This window comes from Bos taurus, chromosome X, assembly GCF_002263795.3.
Source record: "Bos taurus isolate L1 Dominette 01449 registration number 42190680 breed Hereford chromosome X, ARS-UCD2.0, whole genome shotgun sequence".
NCBI classification, from domain to species: Eukaryota; Metazoa; Chordata; class Mammalia; order Artiodactyla; family Bovidae; genus Bos; species Bos taurus.
In genome coordinates, this window is record NC_037357.1 from 112,045,941 (window position 1) to 112,062,909 (window position 16,969).

The following is a 16,969-nucleotide window of genomic DNA, read 5'->3' on the forward strand; positions in this document are numbered from 1 at the left end:
ACTCAGGGAACAGATGGCAGTCTTCTGCCCATCTGGGATAGTTCTAAAGAGTAGACCCTTGTGTATCAATAGATAAGGTTTCTTCCAGTTCTAAGCTTTCTTGATCTATGATCTAATTGTAGACAGAAGATGCATGCTTCCAAAATGATGTTATAATTGTATTTCTTTTTATGAAAGGAAACAGAGGTATGGTCTATGAATTTGGGGGAAATTGGGTTCTTCCTATTTATTTTTATTTTTTATTTGCTTATTTATTTTTAGCTTTCCTTGTAGCTCAGTTGGTAAAAGAATCTGCCTGCAATGCAAGAGACCCAGGTTCCATCCCTGGGTCAGGAATATCCCTGGAGAAGGAAATGGCAGCCCACTCCAGTATTCTTGCCTGGAGAATCCCATGGACAGAGGAGCCTGGCGGGCCACAGTCCATGGGGTGGCAAAGAGTCAGACACAACTGAGTGACTAGACCACCACCATTTATTTATTTATTGGCTGTGCCAAGTTTTAGTCGTGGTATGTAGGATCTTTAGTTGTACAATGTGAACTCTTAGTTGTAGCATGTGAGATCTAGTTCCCCAACCAGGGATTGAACCCAGGCCCCCCTGTGCTGGGAGCCTGGAATCCTAACCACTGGACCACCAGGGAAGTCCCCTTCCTGTCTCTTTAAATAATTCTATTTAGACTCCTTTGGGTCTTCCTTCTCTGCTCACCTTCTAATGCTCAATCCTACCATTTTCAGTTTCACTTCACTTTCCTCCCTTAAACGACTGGGGCAAATTTCCCCAACTGGCTATACGTGACGTCTCCAGTTAAATCTTTCCCTGTTAGGTCAAATTCTTTCTGTTCCAAAAGAATTCCTTTACCCATTTGTCATCCCTCCCCTTTCTCATTTCGATATTTCCATCAGCAAACTCCCAGTCTTCCACCTTGGAAATCCTGAAGTTCTATTCACTTCTACCAAAATTACACTCCCATACCAAAGTATTTAGTTTTTCCTTATTTCAAAATGCCTCCCAGTCTGTACCTTCTATTCTGTTCCAGGCAGCACGGTCTTCATTCCAACACATATTACCCCAAGTCTTGTCAGATCAATTCCAACATCCTCTAACTGCTCTCAGCCTCTTTGGATCTGTCATGCTGACAGATTCATCTCCCTAAACCTCAACTTCCCTCTCAAATCACATGTCCCCTCACAGAAATCTTCAGTGGTTCCCTTTGCTAATGGGGTAAATCTTGAGCCTCAGCATCTGCAGAGTCTTGCTTTGCATCATCTGCTTGCAGCATGCCTAGCTAACTGCATCTCACTGTCCTGTCTGACACCAGTGTTCCGCTTGCTACCCCAGAATTTTCCGTCTTATTTGCATTCCTCACCTCCAACCCTTTATGCTTCCAAAGATCAAGACTGTAGCATTCCTTCCTTTCATATCTCTTTCTATATTAACATATACTTATAAAAGGAAGAAATAAACAACCAAGTTAAGAATGAATTGTGCCAGAATACAAGGTAACAGGGTAAAATTTCTGACTTTTGCTTCCTAGTTTGTATATAGAATTTTATATTGGTTTTATAAAAAAAAATCCAGTTGGTAAGGCCTAACACATGGAAGTTATTGTTTTAAAAGGTTATCAAATTTCTTCTCCTTGTCTAATTGCTCACAAGTGCATTGTTCCTAAGTAGCTACAGTTTATGAGGATTTTCTGTGCTTTCAGGTGCTTCTTTCTTAAAATTATTTACTCAACTATGCATTCAGTCCATGCCGTACCTTTCTCCAAAGATAATTTGTGAAAAGAAATATTTTATGCTTAATTCTTTAGTTAAGACTGCTTTCTGAAGACTTCATTTCATTACATGGTGCATCTTATTTTTTATTGGGGTATAATTGCTTTACAATGTTGTGTTAGTTTCTATTGTGCAGCAAAGTGGGTCAGCTGTACGTATACATATATCCCCTCTTCCTTGGATTTCCTTCCCACTTAGGTCACCTTGGAGCAATGAGTAGAGTTCCCTGTACTATAAGGTCTGTTCTCATTAGTTAAGATGATGCATTTTAAATTTCTATCTCACTCTCATACCTTTTCTTAAGTTTGAGTTATAGGGGTGGCGATTCATTTTTATCTCATTTTAAATTCTTAATAATATTGGGTATACACTGGAAACTACCACCATGGCCCTTCCTATATAAGAAGAAAGCACCCTTCAGATCAGGTGCTTATAATGGATTCTGATGCTGTTCCCACATGGTCCCTATGAAGCTACTAACACTATCACCGGAAGAAATGGCCTGTGGCATGCTCATTCTCCTTCGCCACCCAGTCTTCCACGTGTCCCCTTGGGGATTTCTCTCTCAGCATGTGCCAAGATTTCTGCTCAGTGCCCGTTTCCATATGGCCTCCCCATCCCTTCCTACCCACCCCAAATTTCACATTCCTCTCTTCTTTGATTTCATTATGAAACAACCCGTTCTGCCTTTAGAAAGAATTACATGTTCCACACATTCATTTGCATGTTTTTCTACAGCTCTTGTCTACAATCTTAAGGTACCACATTCTTCAAGACCAGGAACTGACCTTGCACGGGGCCATAAAATATACTGATGGCTAAAGGTTTCATAGATAGGTGCACTAGGTTAGATCTGCTTTCAGTAAATTAATGTAAAAGTAAATTAAAAAGCCCACTGCTTATTAAATATTTATACACTACTTTTTTCCAACCATAATCTCTGGAGTAGCAGTGAAGACCAACAGCTAGACTGAATGAGCTTGAATCCAGGACCTGCCAGTTTACTAACTACTTAAGCTTAGGCCAATCTTGTTCAGTTGATTTTTTTTATCCTCTCATGCTTCAGTTTTTATATCTGTGAACTGGGGAAATAATATTACTTCCTTCCATAGAATTATTGGGAAGATTGCATGTTACTTCATATTGTCATGTACAAAGTGATTAACAATACTATCCATTTTTGAATTTTATGTGGTGCCTTGCACACTATAACCTATCCCTCTCCATTTATTAGGCATAATAGCAACAATAACAGTAGCTACTAGCATTTACTGAGCAATTATCATATGATAGAAACTGAGCTAAACACATGTATCATCTTATTTAATCCCCATAATAATTCCATGAGGTAGGACATATTGTCCCATTGTAATGATAAGGTAAGTTAAGACTCAAATAATTTACCCAGGGACTTAGAGCATGTAGTTAGTGTCAGTGAGCATTCTCATTTATTCTCCCATGTCTTCCTCCCTCTCTCCTTCTCTCTTTCTCACACTGGTGCATGCATACACAAACACACACACACACACACACACACACACATTTACCCACCAGTTTGATCGACTAGTCATTACACAAATATTTCTTACCACTTACTACATGCAGGATTCAGTGCATCCTGTGGGAGGGAGGGGAGAACAGAAGAAGTGAGCAGGGAATGGTTACAGTCCATCCATATAATGAAGGAGTGGCTCTGATAGAAGTGCTCCAGGTATAAACCATGGACTGCAAGAATGCTGAGGAAGCCAACATAGACCAGCCTTGAATGGGAGAAAAGGGGAATACAAGCACTCCAGAGGGAAGCCTCAGGGGTGTTAAGTCGGATGGAATGCCACAGGACAGGCAGGTAGAGTTTGGGAGTGCAGGGTCATAAGAAAGTGAAAGTGTTATTTGCTCACTCCTGTCCAACTCTTTTTGACCCCCGACTTAAGGATCAAACCTGCGTCTCCTGTATTGCATTCACCATCTGAGCCACTTCCCCCGATGGCTCAGCAGGTAAAGAATCCAACCAGAAGTGAAAGAGACACATGTACCCCAATGTTCAGCACAGTACTGTTTACAGTAGCTAGGACATGGAAGCAACCTAGATGTCCATTGGCAGTTGAATGGATAAGAAAGCTGTGGTACATAACACAATGGAATATTACTCAGCTGTTAAAAAGAACACATTTGAGTCAGTTCTAATGAGGTGGACGAAACTGGAGCCTATTATACAGAGTGAAGTAAATCAGAAAGAAAAACACCAATACAGTATATTAACGCATATACATGGAATTTAGAAAGATGGTAACAACGACCCTATACGCAAGACAGCAAAAGAGACACAGATACAAAGAACAGACTTTTGGACTCTGCGGGAGAAGGTGAGGGTAGGATGATTTGAGAGAATAGCATTGAAACATATATATTACCACATGTGAAATAGATCGCCAGTCCAGGTTCGATGCATGAGATAGGGCACTCAAAGCCAGTGCACTGGGACAACCCAGAGGGATGGGATGGGGAGGGAGGTGGGAGAGGGGTGCGGGATGGGGGACACGTGTATACCAATGGCTAATTCATGTCAATGTATGGCAAAAACCACCACAATATTGTAAAGCAATTAGCCTCCAATTGAAATAAATTAACTTTATAAAATAAATTTTAAAAATACTGAATTCAATTTGTAAAGAGATTTAAATACAAAATTCACTCTAGAAAATAATAAAAAAGAATCCACCTACAATGCAGGAGACGCAGGAGACATGGTTTAATCCCTGGGTCGGAAGATCCCCTGGAGAAGGAAATGACAGCGCACTCCAGTATTGGCGCCTGAAAAATCCCATGGAAAGAGGAGCCTGGGGGGCTACAGTCAGTCCAAAGGGTCACAAAGAGTCAAACACAACTTACTGACCGAGCAGCAGCAGCAGCAGGGTCATAAGGCTGAGAAAGTAGGTTTCAAATGTCCCTCGTGTGTTTGTGTGCATCACAATGAAGCAAACTCTTCATTTTTGGGAACTCTACTTGGTTTTCGAAATATTTGGTCCCAGCAAAGATGGACAAGTCTAAAGAGAACGTGCAACAAGAAGACTGTGCTGGATTTGGGCTACGTACATGATTGATATGGGAAGGTCAGAGTCAACTTTAGACCAGACTACCTGAGGCACTTTTCTGTTGGATTTGAGATGTGTTTTACAGGCATGAACCTGCCTGATCTCTAATGGCTCTGGGCAAGCGCTGACTAACCTCTGGTTTAGCATAGCCTGCTCAGAACCAAATCAAGATTTGAAATTATAAAGCTAGGATGCCTGGGGCCACCATTAATATAAAGTTGGCAAAATGCCAATGGACAAAATATACCATTTTGCCCATAAAATTCTTTCCCTTTCTTACCCACTCAAAATGAAATTCACTAAGCTGACAGACTACTGTGTCAATATAGTATAGAAAAACATAATAGGAAAAAAGCAGTGGCAATTTTTAATCCATGCCAGTTAAAGGTATAGTTCCCAGTAATTTCCAAGTTCAGTAAAATCTAAAATTTTTTTATTCTCACCATTGACCCTAAAACCTTGCCTCTTATTTCTTAGATGAAGTATCAATCAACTCTTGGTTACTTATTAATTATCAGTGATTAAATATCATTCAGTATCCATTAATTATCAGTCAGTATGATTCTTTAAAAATGATGACAAGAGGCTGAGACAAAATATTTATCATTTCTGAGTTCCTTCGATCACCTAGTTTAATGGCGAATGGTGACCTCCCTACCAAATCTTTTTGTGAAAAATTTAAGAGCTTGCAATTTTGATGGTACTAACTGGAACAGTAGTTCACTCATGGCTACCAATGAGTAGAGTGTTTTTTAAAAGTCTCATTTTAACATTGTCAAGAGAGCAAATCTTTCTCATTTGGGCTCAGTTTGATAAAAATCAGTCTCAGAGAGTGCACAAGGTAAGCGGATATTAAAACAGGGTTATAAATCATTGCTTTAGTGTTCTGACCTTAGAAGCTCAAAAGATCTTACCAAAAAGGGTGCATTGTTTTCATTGTGCCTCATTATGTCTGATGAGAGGACATCATTTCTCTCCTCTTCCTCCCAGGTGGCTGTTGAGGACCGCATCAGGCAGCTGCATGAAGCCCACAGGGACTTTGGCCCAGCGTCCCAGCACTTCCTTTCCAGTAAGTCATTGACCACTTTCATCTCTTACCCTCCTCACTGCATCTTGGTGGCTATTTAGAGTTGAATTTTGATAGTCTCTGCCAAATGCACTAGAGGCACAGATCATCCTGAAATATGACTTAGTGGGTGGATACAGAAGGTTAAGATGAGGAGGACCAATTAGATCATTTTGTCCATTCTTCAGCTAATGCACAATTATTTCCTACAGTGTATTCTCAAGTGCTAAATTGAGTAATATTTTTGAATCTTTACTCATGGCAGTTCACTTCATAAAGCTGATACTTATAATATCATATAATTATATGACAATTCAATATATATTACTGTGAGCCTATGATTCTTTATATAGTTGATTAAATACTCCCTGCCTATAAGTTGGAACTTCAGCCCATTCTGTTTCCTTTCCCTAACTATTCTTATCTGTCTTTTATCCCTGACCTCTCTTCATTTTTTTAATTTTTGTTTTACTATTTTATAACTATATTTTATAATTAATTATAGTATTCATATATTGTTAATAAATATTATATTTTATAAGTAAATGTATTGCTATAATTAATAACCAAGAGGAATGGCCTTTGTTAACTGCAAGTGTAATATTGGAACATACTATAAATATAACAATGTGTATATCAATCCCAAACTTCCTATCTATCCTACTCCCCCCACCCCTCCCCTCTGGTAACCATAAATTCATTCTCTAAGTCTATGAGTCTATTTCTGTTTTGTAAATAAGCTCATTTGTATCATATTTTTATATTCCACATATAAATGATACCATACGATATTTATCTTTCTCTCTGACTTACTTCACCTAGTATGATAATCTCCAGGTCCATCCATGTTGCTGCAAATGGCATTATTTCATTCTTTTCTTTGCCTGAGTAGCATTCCGTTGAATATATGTACCACATCTTCTTTATCCATTCCTCTGTCAATGGTCATTTAGGTTGCTTCCGTGTCTTGGCTACTGTAAATAGTGCTACAGTGAGCATTGGAGCACATGTATCTTATTGAATTATGTATTTTTCCAAATATATGCCCAGCAGTGGGATTGCTGGGTTATATGATAGCTCTGTTGTAAGTTTGTTAAGGAACCTCCATACTGTTCTCCATAGTGATTGTACCAGTTGTCATTCCCACCAACACTGTAAGAGGGTCCTCTTTTCTCCACACCCTCTCCAAGATTTATTGTTTATATACTTTAATAATGGCCATTCTGACTGGTGTGAGGTGATGCCTCATTGTAGTCTTGATTTGCATTTCTCTAATAATTAGCAGCATTGAGTATCTTTTCATTGGCCTCTTGACCATCTGTATGTCTTCTTTGGAGAAATGTCTATTTAGATCTTCTGCCCATTTTTTTTAATTGGGTTGTTCATTTTTTTAATATTGAGCCACATGAGCTGTTTGTAAATATTGAAGATCAATCCCTTGTTGGTCATGTTGTTTTCAAATATTTTCTCCCATTCTGTGGGTTGTCTTTTCATTTTGCTTATGGTTTTGTTAGTTGTGCAAAGAAAAATTAAGCTTTTGAGTTTAATTAGGTCCTATTTGTTTTTGTTTTTATTTCCATTATTCTAGGAGATGGATTGAAAAATTTATGTGAAAGAATGTTCTGCCTATGTTTACCTCTGAGAGTTTCAGAGTATCCAGTCTTACATTTAGATCTTTAATCCATGTTGAGTTTATTTTTGTTTGGTGGAGTTGAACCATCATTTAAGGCAATTACGTTGTGCCTGACAATATTATGAATATGACCCAACCTGACTCTTATGGCAACTTTAAGGTCGGTGCTATTATTATTATACCCATTTTTAAGATGAGGACATTGAGACACAGTCACAGAGGGTGTAGATGACAGAGCCAGGATTCGAACCCAAGAAGTCAGCTCCAGAGTCTGTTTTTAACCATCACAATAGACTATCTTTTAGTATGATAGATTTCAATAGAGAAGAAGCAATTCTATATGTTCTCCTTTCATGCTTCTGCCTTCCTCATTTATTGCCATTTTCTAGTCCTTTCCTTTCTTCTCCATTTTCCACAGGTTAATAGAAAGATCCACACTCACAAACATTTTAAAGTATTTGACTTGATACTTTCATGTGTGTCTCCAATTGGCCATTTTATTTTAGAACAAAAATTCCTGGAAAATAGTGGTCCTCTCTTTTCATTATACATTGATAGTATATGAAACAAGAAGTTGTCTTATTTTCTTGACTGGGTCTGACCTTTTTATCAACATGCAGTCATTATTTGGACAGTATCACAAATACTTAGAAAGTGTCAAAAAAAGAAGGGCAAATTAAAGCAGTATACATAATTGAGTGGGACAGTGGCTTTTGAGAATAGCTCCAGAACAATTTTAAATCCTGCACATTTTATCTTCTATGTTTCCCCCAATTTCTGGTCTGCTTAAATTGCCTTGGTGGCAGAGCCATTCTATTCGATTTAATTGAGATTAAGTGCAATAACATGTAAGTGATTCATAAACTGTAAATAAAAATATTACTATTATGCATATTAATTGTTCCTCAGATGTTTTATATATATATATATAAATATATATATATATATTTATTCACTGTTTGTTCTCTCTGCCTGCCCTACTCGAATTCCTATGTCTTCCCCCATTAAAGCCTAATCTCAGAAAATGATATGTTATACTCATTTAACCCCAGTGACAGGTAAAGTTTAATGTGTACTTTTTCTGGGTTATTTGCATCTTAATAAGGTGAAAAGCCATAAGCCTGAGGAATGATTCTCTGGGGATGAAACGTCAGCCATAATCTCTGAGCTGTAAGGGGAGAACTTCAAGGGGCCAAGAGGAGCATCTCCATACCTCTCAACCCATATTACACGGTGCCCACATCCAGAAAGGTCAGACCTGTATACACGGACACTCAGAAATCCACTGATTGACCTGCTTATATGGAGCCAGCCCTAGACGTCACCAATTTCTTAAGTATTCATGTGGAGTATCAATATATGCTTAGAAGCTTTGCTTATGGAAATCACAAAATACCAATTTGGCCAAAGGGATATTTGAGAAATAGGATATCTTGAGACTAAAGATAAATGATTATTTCCTTGTGTTGTCTCTCTCTTAAATTACAGAGGTAATATAGGCCCCTCAAGGAGATTTTGGAAAGCAAAGAGTACAAACAGGAAAGAAAAATCATCTGTAATCCAACCACTTAGAGATAACCACTATAAAAAATGTGGTTTATACACATTCTGTCTATCTCTCAGGGGTGTGTATGTGTGTGAACTCAGATTTTCTCTCTCTCCCTTTTTTTAAACCAAACAGGGATAAAAATATTTTACAGCTTTATGACCTGCTTTTTCCCCTTAGAACTATAATAAAAATATTTTTGTATATTTAAATATTCCTCTGCAGAGTGCATTGTTTTAAATGATGGCATAGTATTCCCTTCTGTGGCTGTCCCACATTTACCACAATTCTAAATCACTCAATCACTTAAGGTTATTTCAAAATTTTCAGTACTTTATCGAAGATTGTATATCATATCTAATATTCTTCATACACCTTTATAAATACCTCAGCTTCTTTCCATAAGATAAATGCCCCCAAAATGGAACATGCTGTGTTAAAGGATGTTTACATTTGTAAGGCTTTTGTTATGTGTTGCCAAATTGATCTGTAGAAAGCGGCACTAGAAATTGGGTGTGCCATCAAAACCGTATGTGAGTCAGGGCCTCTCTGAAGTCACTTATTTGCTATAAAAGAAAAAGAAGTTCCCCCTCCCCAAAAGTAAAAATATGTTTGAAAATTACAACTAAGCTCATATTAAATGAGCTTGAATTGATAGGTGTCTAATAATTTGCTTCCAGGTTACCAGGAATAATAATAGTGATTTCTGAAGCTTCACAGTTAAAAGAAAGGAGAAATAAGGACGAACCATTAACCGCACCCCCCTCCCAACACACAGTCACTTCTCTGTCTCCTTCTCTCTCTGTGTCTCTCTCTTTGTCTCTGTCAGACACACATACACCTTTGAAAATTACGTTACCAGCTGTCTTTGTTTTCTTCTTTTATCAGTAGAAAGAGGCAGCCTTTTACTTAAGTATTCACTGTTTCTTCTTGGTGGCCCAGTCTCTACTTGTTAAGGAGGCTGTTTCTTTTATCTTAGATCTGAGAGAAAATGAGAAGAGGAAACATTGTAAAATATCACCTTTATCCATTGATAGACACTAGATTGCCTTTAATTTGAGCTTTAATATTCTACTACTTCTGATTGACTTCTGCAATGTAAACCAAGAAGAAGGAGAAATTTTAGTAGTGTGATTTTAAAATATATTTATCCTTAAAATTTTATAGATTTTAAAAATATATTCATATGTCAGTGATCAAAAATGCATCAGTACTATAGTATTCACTAGCCTAGTAGTCTGCATATAGTCCACTTTTGTTATTTTCAAGAATTTAAGAACTTTTTTTTTAAGAATTCAAGATTTTTCTGGATATTTCTCAATTTTCTGGGCTTCTCTTCTAAATTTTACTTTTCTCATTAAGAAGTATAATTCTATATGAGAAAGTAAAAATCTTTCTGTAATAGTAGAAAGAATTTATATTGTTATTAATATTTTACAAGTTCTAGAATTCCCTGAAGGGCCATTTCCCAAGCCAAGTTCCTCAGAACATTAATGTTCTTTGTGATGTTAATAACTCTCCCTTGAAAAAATAATTCTGGGGTCAATAAGATTGGAAAAACACTAGGTTATAAAGATAAGCAAACTTCTTTCCTGTGGGAATTCTTGTAGCTCTTAATATACATCAAAATTCTAAGAGGAGCATAGAGTCGGTGAGTCTCTTGTCCTACTTCTGTGACTACCAAAGCCTTTTTCAGACACACCAATTAATTTCTCACTAAACATGCCGTGGAACAGACTATGAGAATTTTTGCCCTAAAGTGATATTTGCCAAATAGTTTGATAATGAGAACTTTCTGCTGAAGGTAGTAAGAACATGATCCAATTAAAAAGAAAATGACTGTTTGTAAGGCCAATGGGTCAACTGTCTCTTTCCTGGGGTTTCCAGCCCTCATCCCCACCCCAGGAGGCCCCCTGTGCTGTGGAATTTCCTAACTGGAGAGAAGCTTAGAGAGTGTCTATATGACTTGTTTTCAAAGTACTTATTAGTGAATCCTGAAATCAGTTTAATGACTTGCAACCAGCAATTTTTTAATGGAATGAAATGGAACAGATTAGAAAATATCAGAGTACATTGCACAAGCAAGGCTAAGTATCTGGTTTCAGTTAAAGATGTGTGTGTATGTGTGTGAGTGTGTCTGTCTGTCTGTGCACTACATCATAGCATAAAATGTATTCCTTTTATGCATTCCAGTCAAAAATGTTTGACGGGTACTGAAGTATTCCCAGCCTACCCTTACTTTACAGATGACAAAATAGGGACAGAGAGACCAAATGACATAATCAAGGTCACATAGATGGTTATAATAAATCTGGGACTGGAACCCAGTTTCAGAACTTCAATGCCACACCTTGTGTTGCCTTACCCATTAAGAACTAATACACAGGCCAGTGACTGTCTAGTCTATCTGATACTACCACTGATTTTTCTCTCTTTTATTTCTGTTGATCTGGGCCATAGTAAGTTGATTTATATAACCTGACTTTTTCCTCTCAATGCCCCTGAACCAAGTGTCATTTCACCCATGATATGAGTTATTGGTTAAGAGTATAGACTCTGAAACTAGGTTACCTGGGTTCAACTATTGATTCAGATATTTAATCTCTTTATCTCTCATCTGTAAAATGGGAATAATAATATATTTCATCAAATTTAAGACATATCCCCCATGTTTTAACAGCTCTGAAATCAAAATATACCTTATGTCTAAAATTAAAAATAATTGTATTTATTTACTTTTGGCCATGCTGGGTCTTCATTGCTGCAGGAGCTTTCTCTAGTTGTGGCGAGTGGGGGCCACTCTTTAGTTTCGGTGCATAGGGTTCTGACTGCGGTGGCTTCTCTTGTTGCAGAGCAAGTGCTTTCGGGTGTGTGGGCTTTAGTAGTTGTGGCATGTGGGCTCAGTCGTTGCAGTTCCCGGGCTCTGGAGCACAGGCTCAGTAGTTGTAACACGTGGGCTTAGCTGCTTCAATCTGGGATCTACCCAGATCAGGGACCAAACCCGTGTCCCCTGCATTGGCAGGCGGATTCTTTACCACTGAGTCACCAGGGAAGCCCTTTAATAGGGTTTTGAATTCAATAAAATATGGTAATAATATCTCTTAGTGTTATAGTGAAGATCAAAGAATTAACATATGTGAAACCCTTACAACAGTGCCTTACCCCATGGACTATACAGTCCATGGAATTCTCCAGGCCAGAATACTGAAATGAGTAGCCTTTCCCTTCTCCAGGGGATCTTCCCAACCTAGGGATCAAACCCAGGTCTCCTGCATTGCGGGCAGATTCTTTACCAGCTGAGCCACCAGGGAAACCCAAGAATACTGGAGTGGGTAGCCTATCCCTTCTCCAGTGTATCTTCTCAACCCAGGAATTGAACCAGGGTCTCTTGCCTTGCAGGTGGATTTTTTACCAACTGAGCTATCAGGGAAGCCATACAGCACTGCCTAACACACTGTAGGTGCCATAGTGCTATGCAAGTGTTTGCTATTAGCATTAGTATCTTTACTATCAACTTGATAGTATAACTTAGTATCTGCGTATTAGAGTCAAACTAGACATAAAAGACATAAAAGTAGCTTTCATTCTCTTGTATTTACTTCTCAGTGTATTTCCTCTCCTTTCCAAAGATGTTTTTCATGGATCTAATCTGAAAGTACAGTGTTTTGCTTATTAGAAGAACTCAACAGTTACTTGTGTAACTAATGAAGGACTGTGAAGAAGGCTGAGCGCCGAAGAATTGATGCTTTTGAACTGTGGTATTGGAGAAGACTCTTGAGAGTCCCTTGGACTGCAAGGAGATCCAACCAGTCCATTCTGAAGGAGATCAGCCCTGGGATTTCTTTGGAAGGAATGATGCTAAAGCTGAAACTCCAGTACTTTGGCCACCTCATGCGAAGAGCTGACTCATTGGAAAAGACTCTGATGCTGGGAGGGATTGGGGGCAGGAGGAGAAGGGGACCACAGAGGATGAGATGGCTGGATGGCATCACTGACTCGATGGACGTGAGTCTGAGTGAACTCCGGGAGTTGGTGATGGACAGGGAGGCCTGGCGTGCTGCAATTCATGGGGTCGCAAACAGTTGGACACGACTGAGCAACTGATCTGATCTGAGACCCTAATCTAATCTCTATAAGGGGGTTTCCCTGGTGGCTCAGTGGTAAAGAATTTGCCTGCCAATGCAGGAGACTCGGGGTTGATCCCTGGATTGGGAAGATCTCCTGGAGAAGGAAATGGCAAACAACTCCAGTATTCTTACCTGGAGAATCCTCTGGACAGAGGAGCCTGGCGGGCTGCAGTCCATGGGGTCACAAAAGAGTCAGACATGACTGAGCAACTAAACAACAACATATAAGGACAGGATGGTTTTAGTCTTGTTGACAGTTATATCCTCCAGTATCTAACAGAGTATCTGTACTTGATAAATGTTCAGTAAAATTCTACACAGAATGAATTATGTCTTATACCCAAAAGAAGAGGAGATAAATTTCCTCCCCTCTATTGTTAGTACACAGTGGCATGAGATTTAGCATAGTGACTACCACATAGTAGACAGTAAATAATACGACCTTTTATGTTGCCTTTCAGCAAGGTCTAATAGCATTCATAACTTTACATAGTCCTTTTTCTAAATGTCTACTGTGCCATGTAATATATTAAGGGGAAAAGCTGTCTTCAAAATTGCAACATAATCACAACTATATTAGAAAATAAATGATAAGCAACAAAAAGGTACATATCAAGAAAAGACTGAAAATTGAATACATCAAAATGCAAGCAGCTGTTGTGTTTTACTTTCTTTTTACCCTTGCAGGTTTGTGTTTTGTGTTTTTTGTTTTTTACTAATAACAGTGTATTTCTTGTATGATGGGGGAAAAAACAGTAAAGGCAATATTTTTTATTCTCTAGCTCTGAACCCAGTGACTTCTTGCAGTATTAAACTCTCCTATAACTCCAGAAGATGAATTTCCTTTTTACTCTTTATTCTGAATTTAAAAGCCATGAGTTTCACTGAGTGATCTTCTTGTTCTCAGATTATGAGACACTGTAAAAAGAAAGAAGGTAAGGTAAGTCACTTCAGTCTTGTCCAACTCTGTGCAACCCCATAGACGGCAGCCCACCAGGCTCCCCCGTCCATGGAATTCTCCAGGCAAGAACACTGGAGTGGGTTGCCATTTCCTTCTCCAATGCATGAAAGTGAAAAGTGAAAGTGAAGTCGCTCAGTCATGTCGGACTCTTAGCGACCCCATGGACTGCAGCCTACCAGGCTCCTCCGTCCATGGGATTTTCCAGGCAAGAGTACTGGAGTGGGGTGCCATTGCCTTCTCTGTAAAAAAAAAAAAAGAAAGAACTGATCACTTATTTCTTGCAGGCTTTATAATCTTAAGTGCCTTAATCAAATCCCTGGTTCACTCTTTTTCTCTTGTTTAAGTAACCCAAGTGTTGACAGTTTCTCCTTGCTACATTAAGGCTACAAAGCTTGTTTCCATCTTGAGAGTTGCCAAACCTTCACTGCCTCCTCCCCTACTCACACACTTAATAAAAAGGGTGAGGTGGGGGAAACTTTAAGCACGTTTCATAATTGCTGGCATTTCACTTACTAGTGCTGCAATCTATGCCACCATTGTCCTCGGGGGATGGATGAATTTGACATACGAGTAAGCCAATCATTTAAAGCTCGGATCAGCTTAAAGAAACCATCATGATATAAGTCATAAAGAAACCCATAGGTAAAATGGGAGATGATTTTCAGCCTAAAGCCATTAGGTAAAATCTCAGGGCAAAATAATTTGAGCCAGTTTCTTCAACAGTCACACGCTGTCTTGAGTGTTGGGGACTTGGAAGTAATACCATCTAAAAACCATTTATCAGTGATGCTGGTAATGTCTCCCGAAGTTCAAAGATAGCCTTTCAGGCGCCCACAGAAAGCAGTCATGGTGTTCATCATTACTCTCTCTTCTCAAAACCTATTTCTATGGCCCTTTTGCCTTGAGCTCAAATTTATATTCTCCAATTTAGACCTTAGATTTATTTGCTTGAGAGAATCCACAGGAACAAAATTTTACATGGCCCTACCCATCCATTTATTGGAACACAGGAGGAAGCTTAGGAAAAGTTCTCAGTTTTGTCCTGTGGGAATTTCTGCACTGGAACTGGCTTATACTAGCTCAGGAGAGCCAATTGTTGTGCATTATAGAAATTGTGAGCTGATTGTTAAACACACCTCTGGGAGCTTGAAATCAGCCGCCATAGTGAGAATATTGATCTACCACCCCCACCGCTATCCCCCCTCCCAATTTAGCAAATACTGCAAACTAAGACTTTCTGTTTCTTTTTTGGCATGACTAGTTGACCAACATCACCAAGTATATTAACGTTATTCAGATCACCCAAGTCCCTAGAAGGTAAAGTTCAGGACTCCGATACCTATCTGCCTTAGAGAGGAGGCCCATTTGTTCTGGTTTGTGCAGGATGTTCTTGGTTTTAGTGTTTACTTTCCCATGTCCCAGGAAAGCTCCTCAGTCCCAGGCATACGAGGATAATTGCTCACCCTCGCCTTCGGTGACGTTCCACAGAAACAGAGCCCTACACAAGGGTTCTTGGACAAGCCAGCTGTTAAGAGAGCACCTCTCAGGTGTGAGAGAGGGAAGCAGGATAAGGTGGGGAAGACTGATCAGGGAGTCAGCCTAAGCATGGCAGTGGAGACTCGCTTCCACCTGATCCGTCCCAGAACTCTAGAGCACAAATTGCTCCTCAGACATGGCCACATTTGGGGGCAAGGGAGCGTCTGCTCCCCTGTGTCAGTCCTCCATTGGCCATGGATTTGTGGGGAGTCGGAGAAAGCAATGGCACCCCACTCCAGTACTCTTGCTTGGAAAATCCCATGGATGGAGGAGCCTGGAAGGCTGCAGTCCATGGGGTCGATGAGGGTCAGACATGACTGAGCGACTTCACTTTCACTTTTCACTTTCATGCATTGGAGAAGGAAATGGCAACCCACTACAGTGTTCTTGCCTGGAGAATCCCAGGGACGGGGGAGCCTGGTGGGCTGCCGTCTATGGGGTCGCACAGAGTCGGACATGACTGAAGCGACTTAGCTGTAGCAGTTGTGGGGAGTAGTGACCAGCAAGGCAGTTTCCAGCTCTGTGGAGCTGGGAGTGGTGGAACCATAGCAGCCAGTGCTGCCAACAGCGGGGAATGGGTACACCAGCTGGGGAGAGGCAATCTGAGTGGGACATCCATAGCATGGACCTCTTTTAGATTTTAGAAGCTCCAAGAAACTGGCTTTCAGGCTCAATGGTGACCTTCACCTTGATTGCTAAGCACCTCTCCTTCATCACCTGCCTACATAGAAATTGGTCCAGTGGCATGGCAGAGATGTGACAAGTACCTGTTTCTTTCCTATTTCACCTTCCTCCTCATGACAGATTCCTCTGGGTCTCACAAGGGCTTAGAGCAGGGAGACCAGCATCACAGCGCTGGATCAGTTTCACGGCACATGGGCACTATTTTAGTGGAAGGCTGGCTCTGAAAGGTATATTTTTACACTCCCCAGAAAATGAAGGTGTTTGTCCATTTGGCCTAGGGTAGCATTTTGTCATCTGTCCCAAAATACAAAGCTTTGCACAAACAGAAATGGTGGAATCACATCCCTGTGGGTAAAAATCATTACTTTCGTTTTTCTTTTTTTTTTTTTTCTTTTCCATTTGGACGTTTTCCATTTTCAGAACACAACCAGTTTGGAAGTAGAAAATAATTATTCGTGAGAGTTTTGAGGTAAGGACAAAAGGTGTTTGGGTTTTTTTGTATAGACTTACAGAAATGTTTCCTGGTTTAAAAGCCACTCTTTTGAATTTT

General features: G+C 39.5%; 1 protein-coding gene across 11 annotated transcripts in view; it reads left to right on the top strand.

Moving 5' to 3' along the window:
• Positions 1-16,969, top strand: part of DMD (dystrophin) — a 2,236,915-nt gene that overhangs the window by 1,978,094 nt on the left and 241,852 nt on the right. For all 11 annotated transcript variants that reach the window (XM_024988361.2, XM_024988358.2, XM_024988360.2 and 8 more), the window contains one exon: positions 5,857-5,935. In XM_024988361.2, the coding sequence (XP_024844129.1) occupies positions 5,857-5,935 (79 nt within the window). The remainder of the gene's footprint in view (positions 1-5,856; positions 5,936-16,969) is intronic.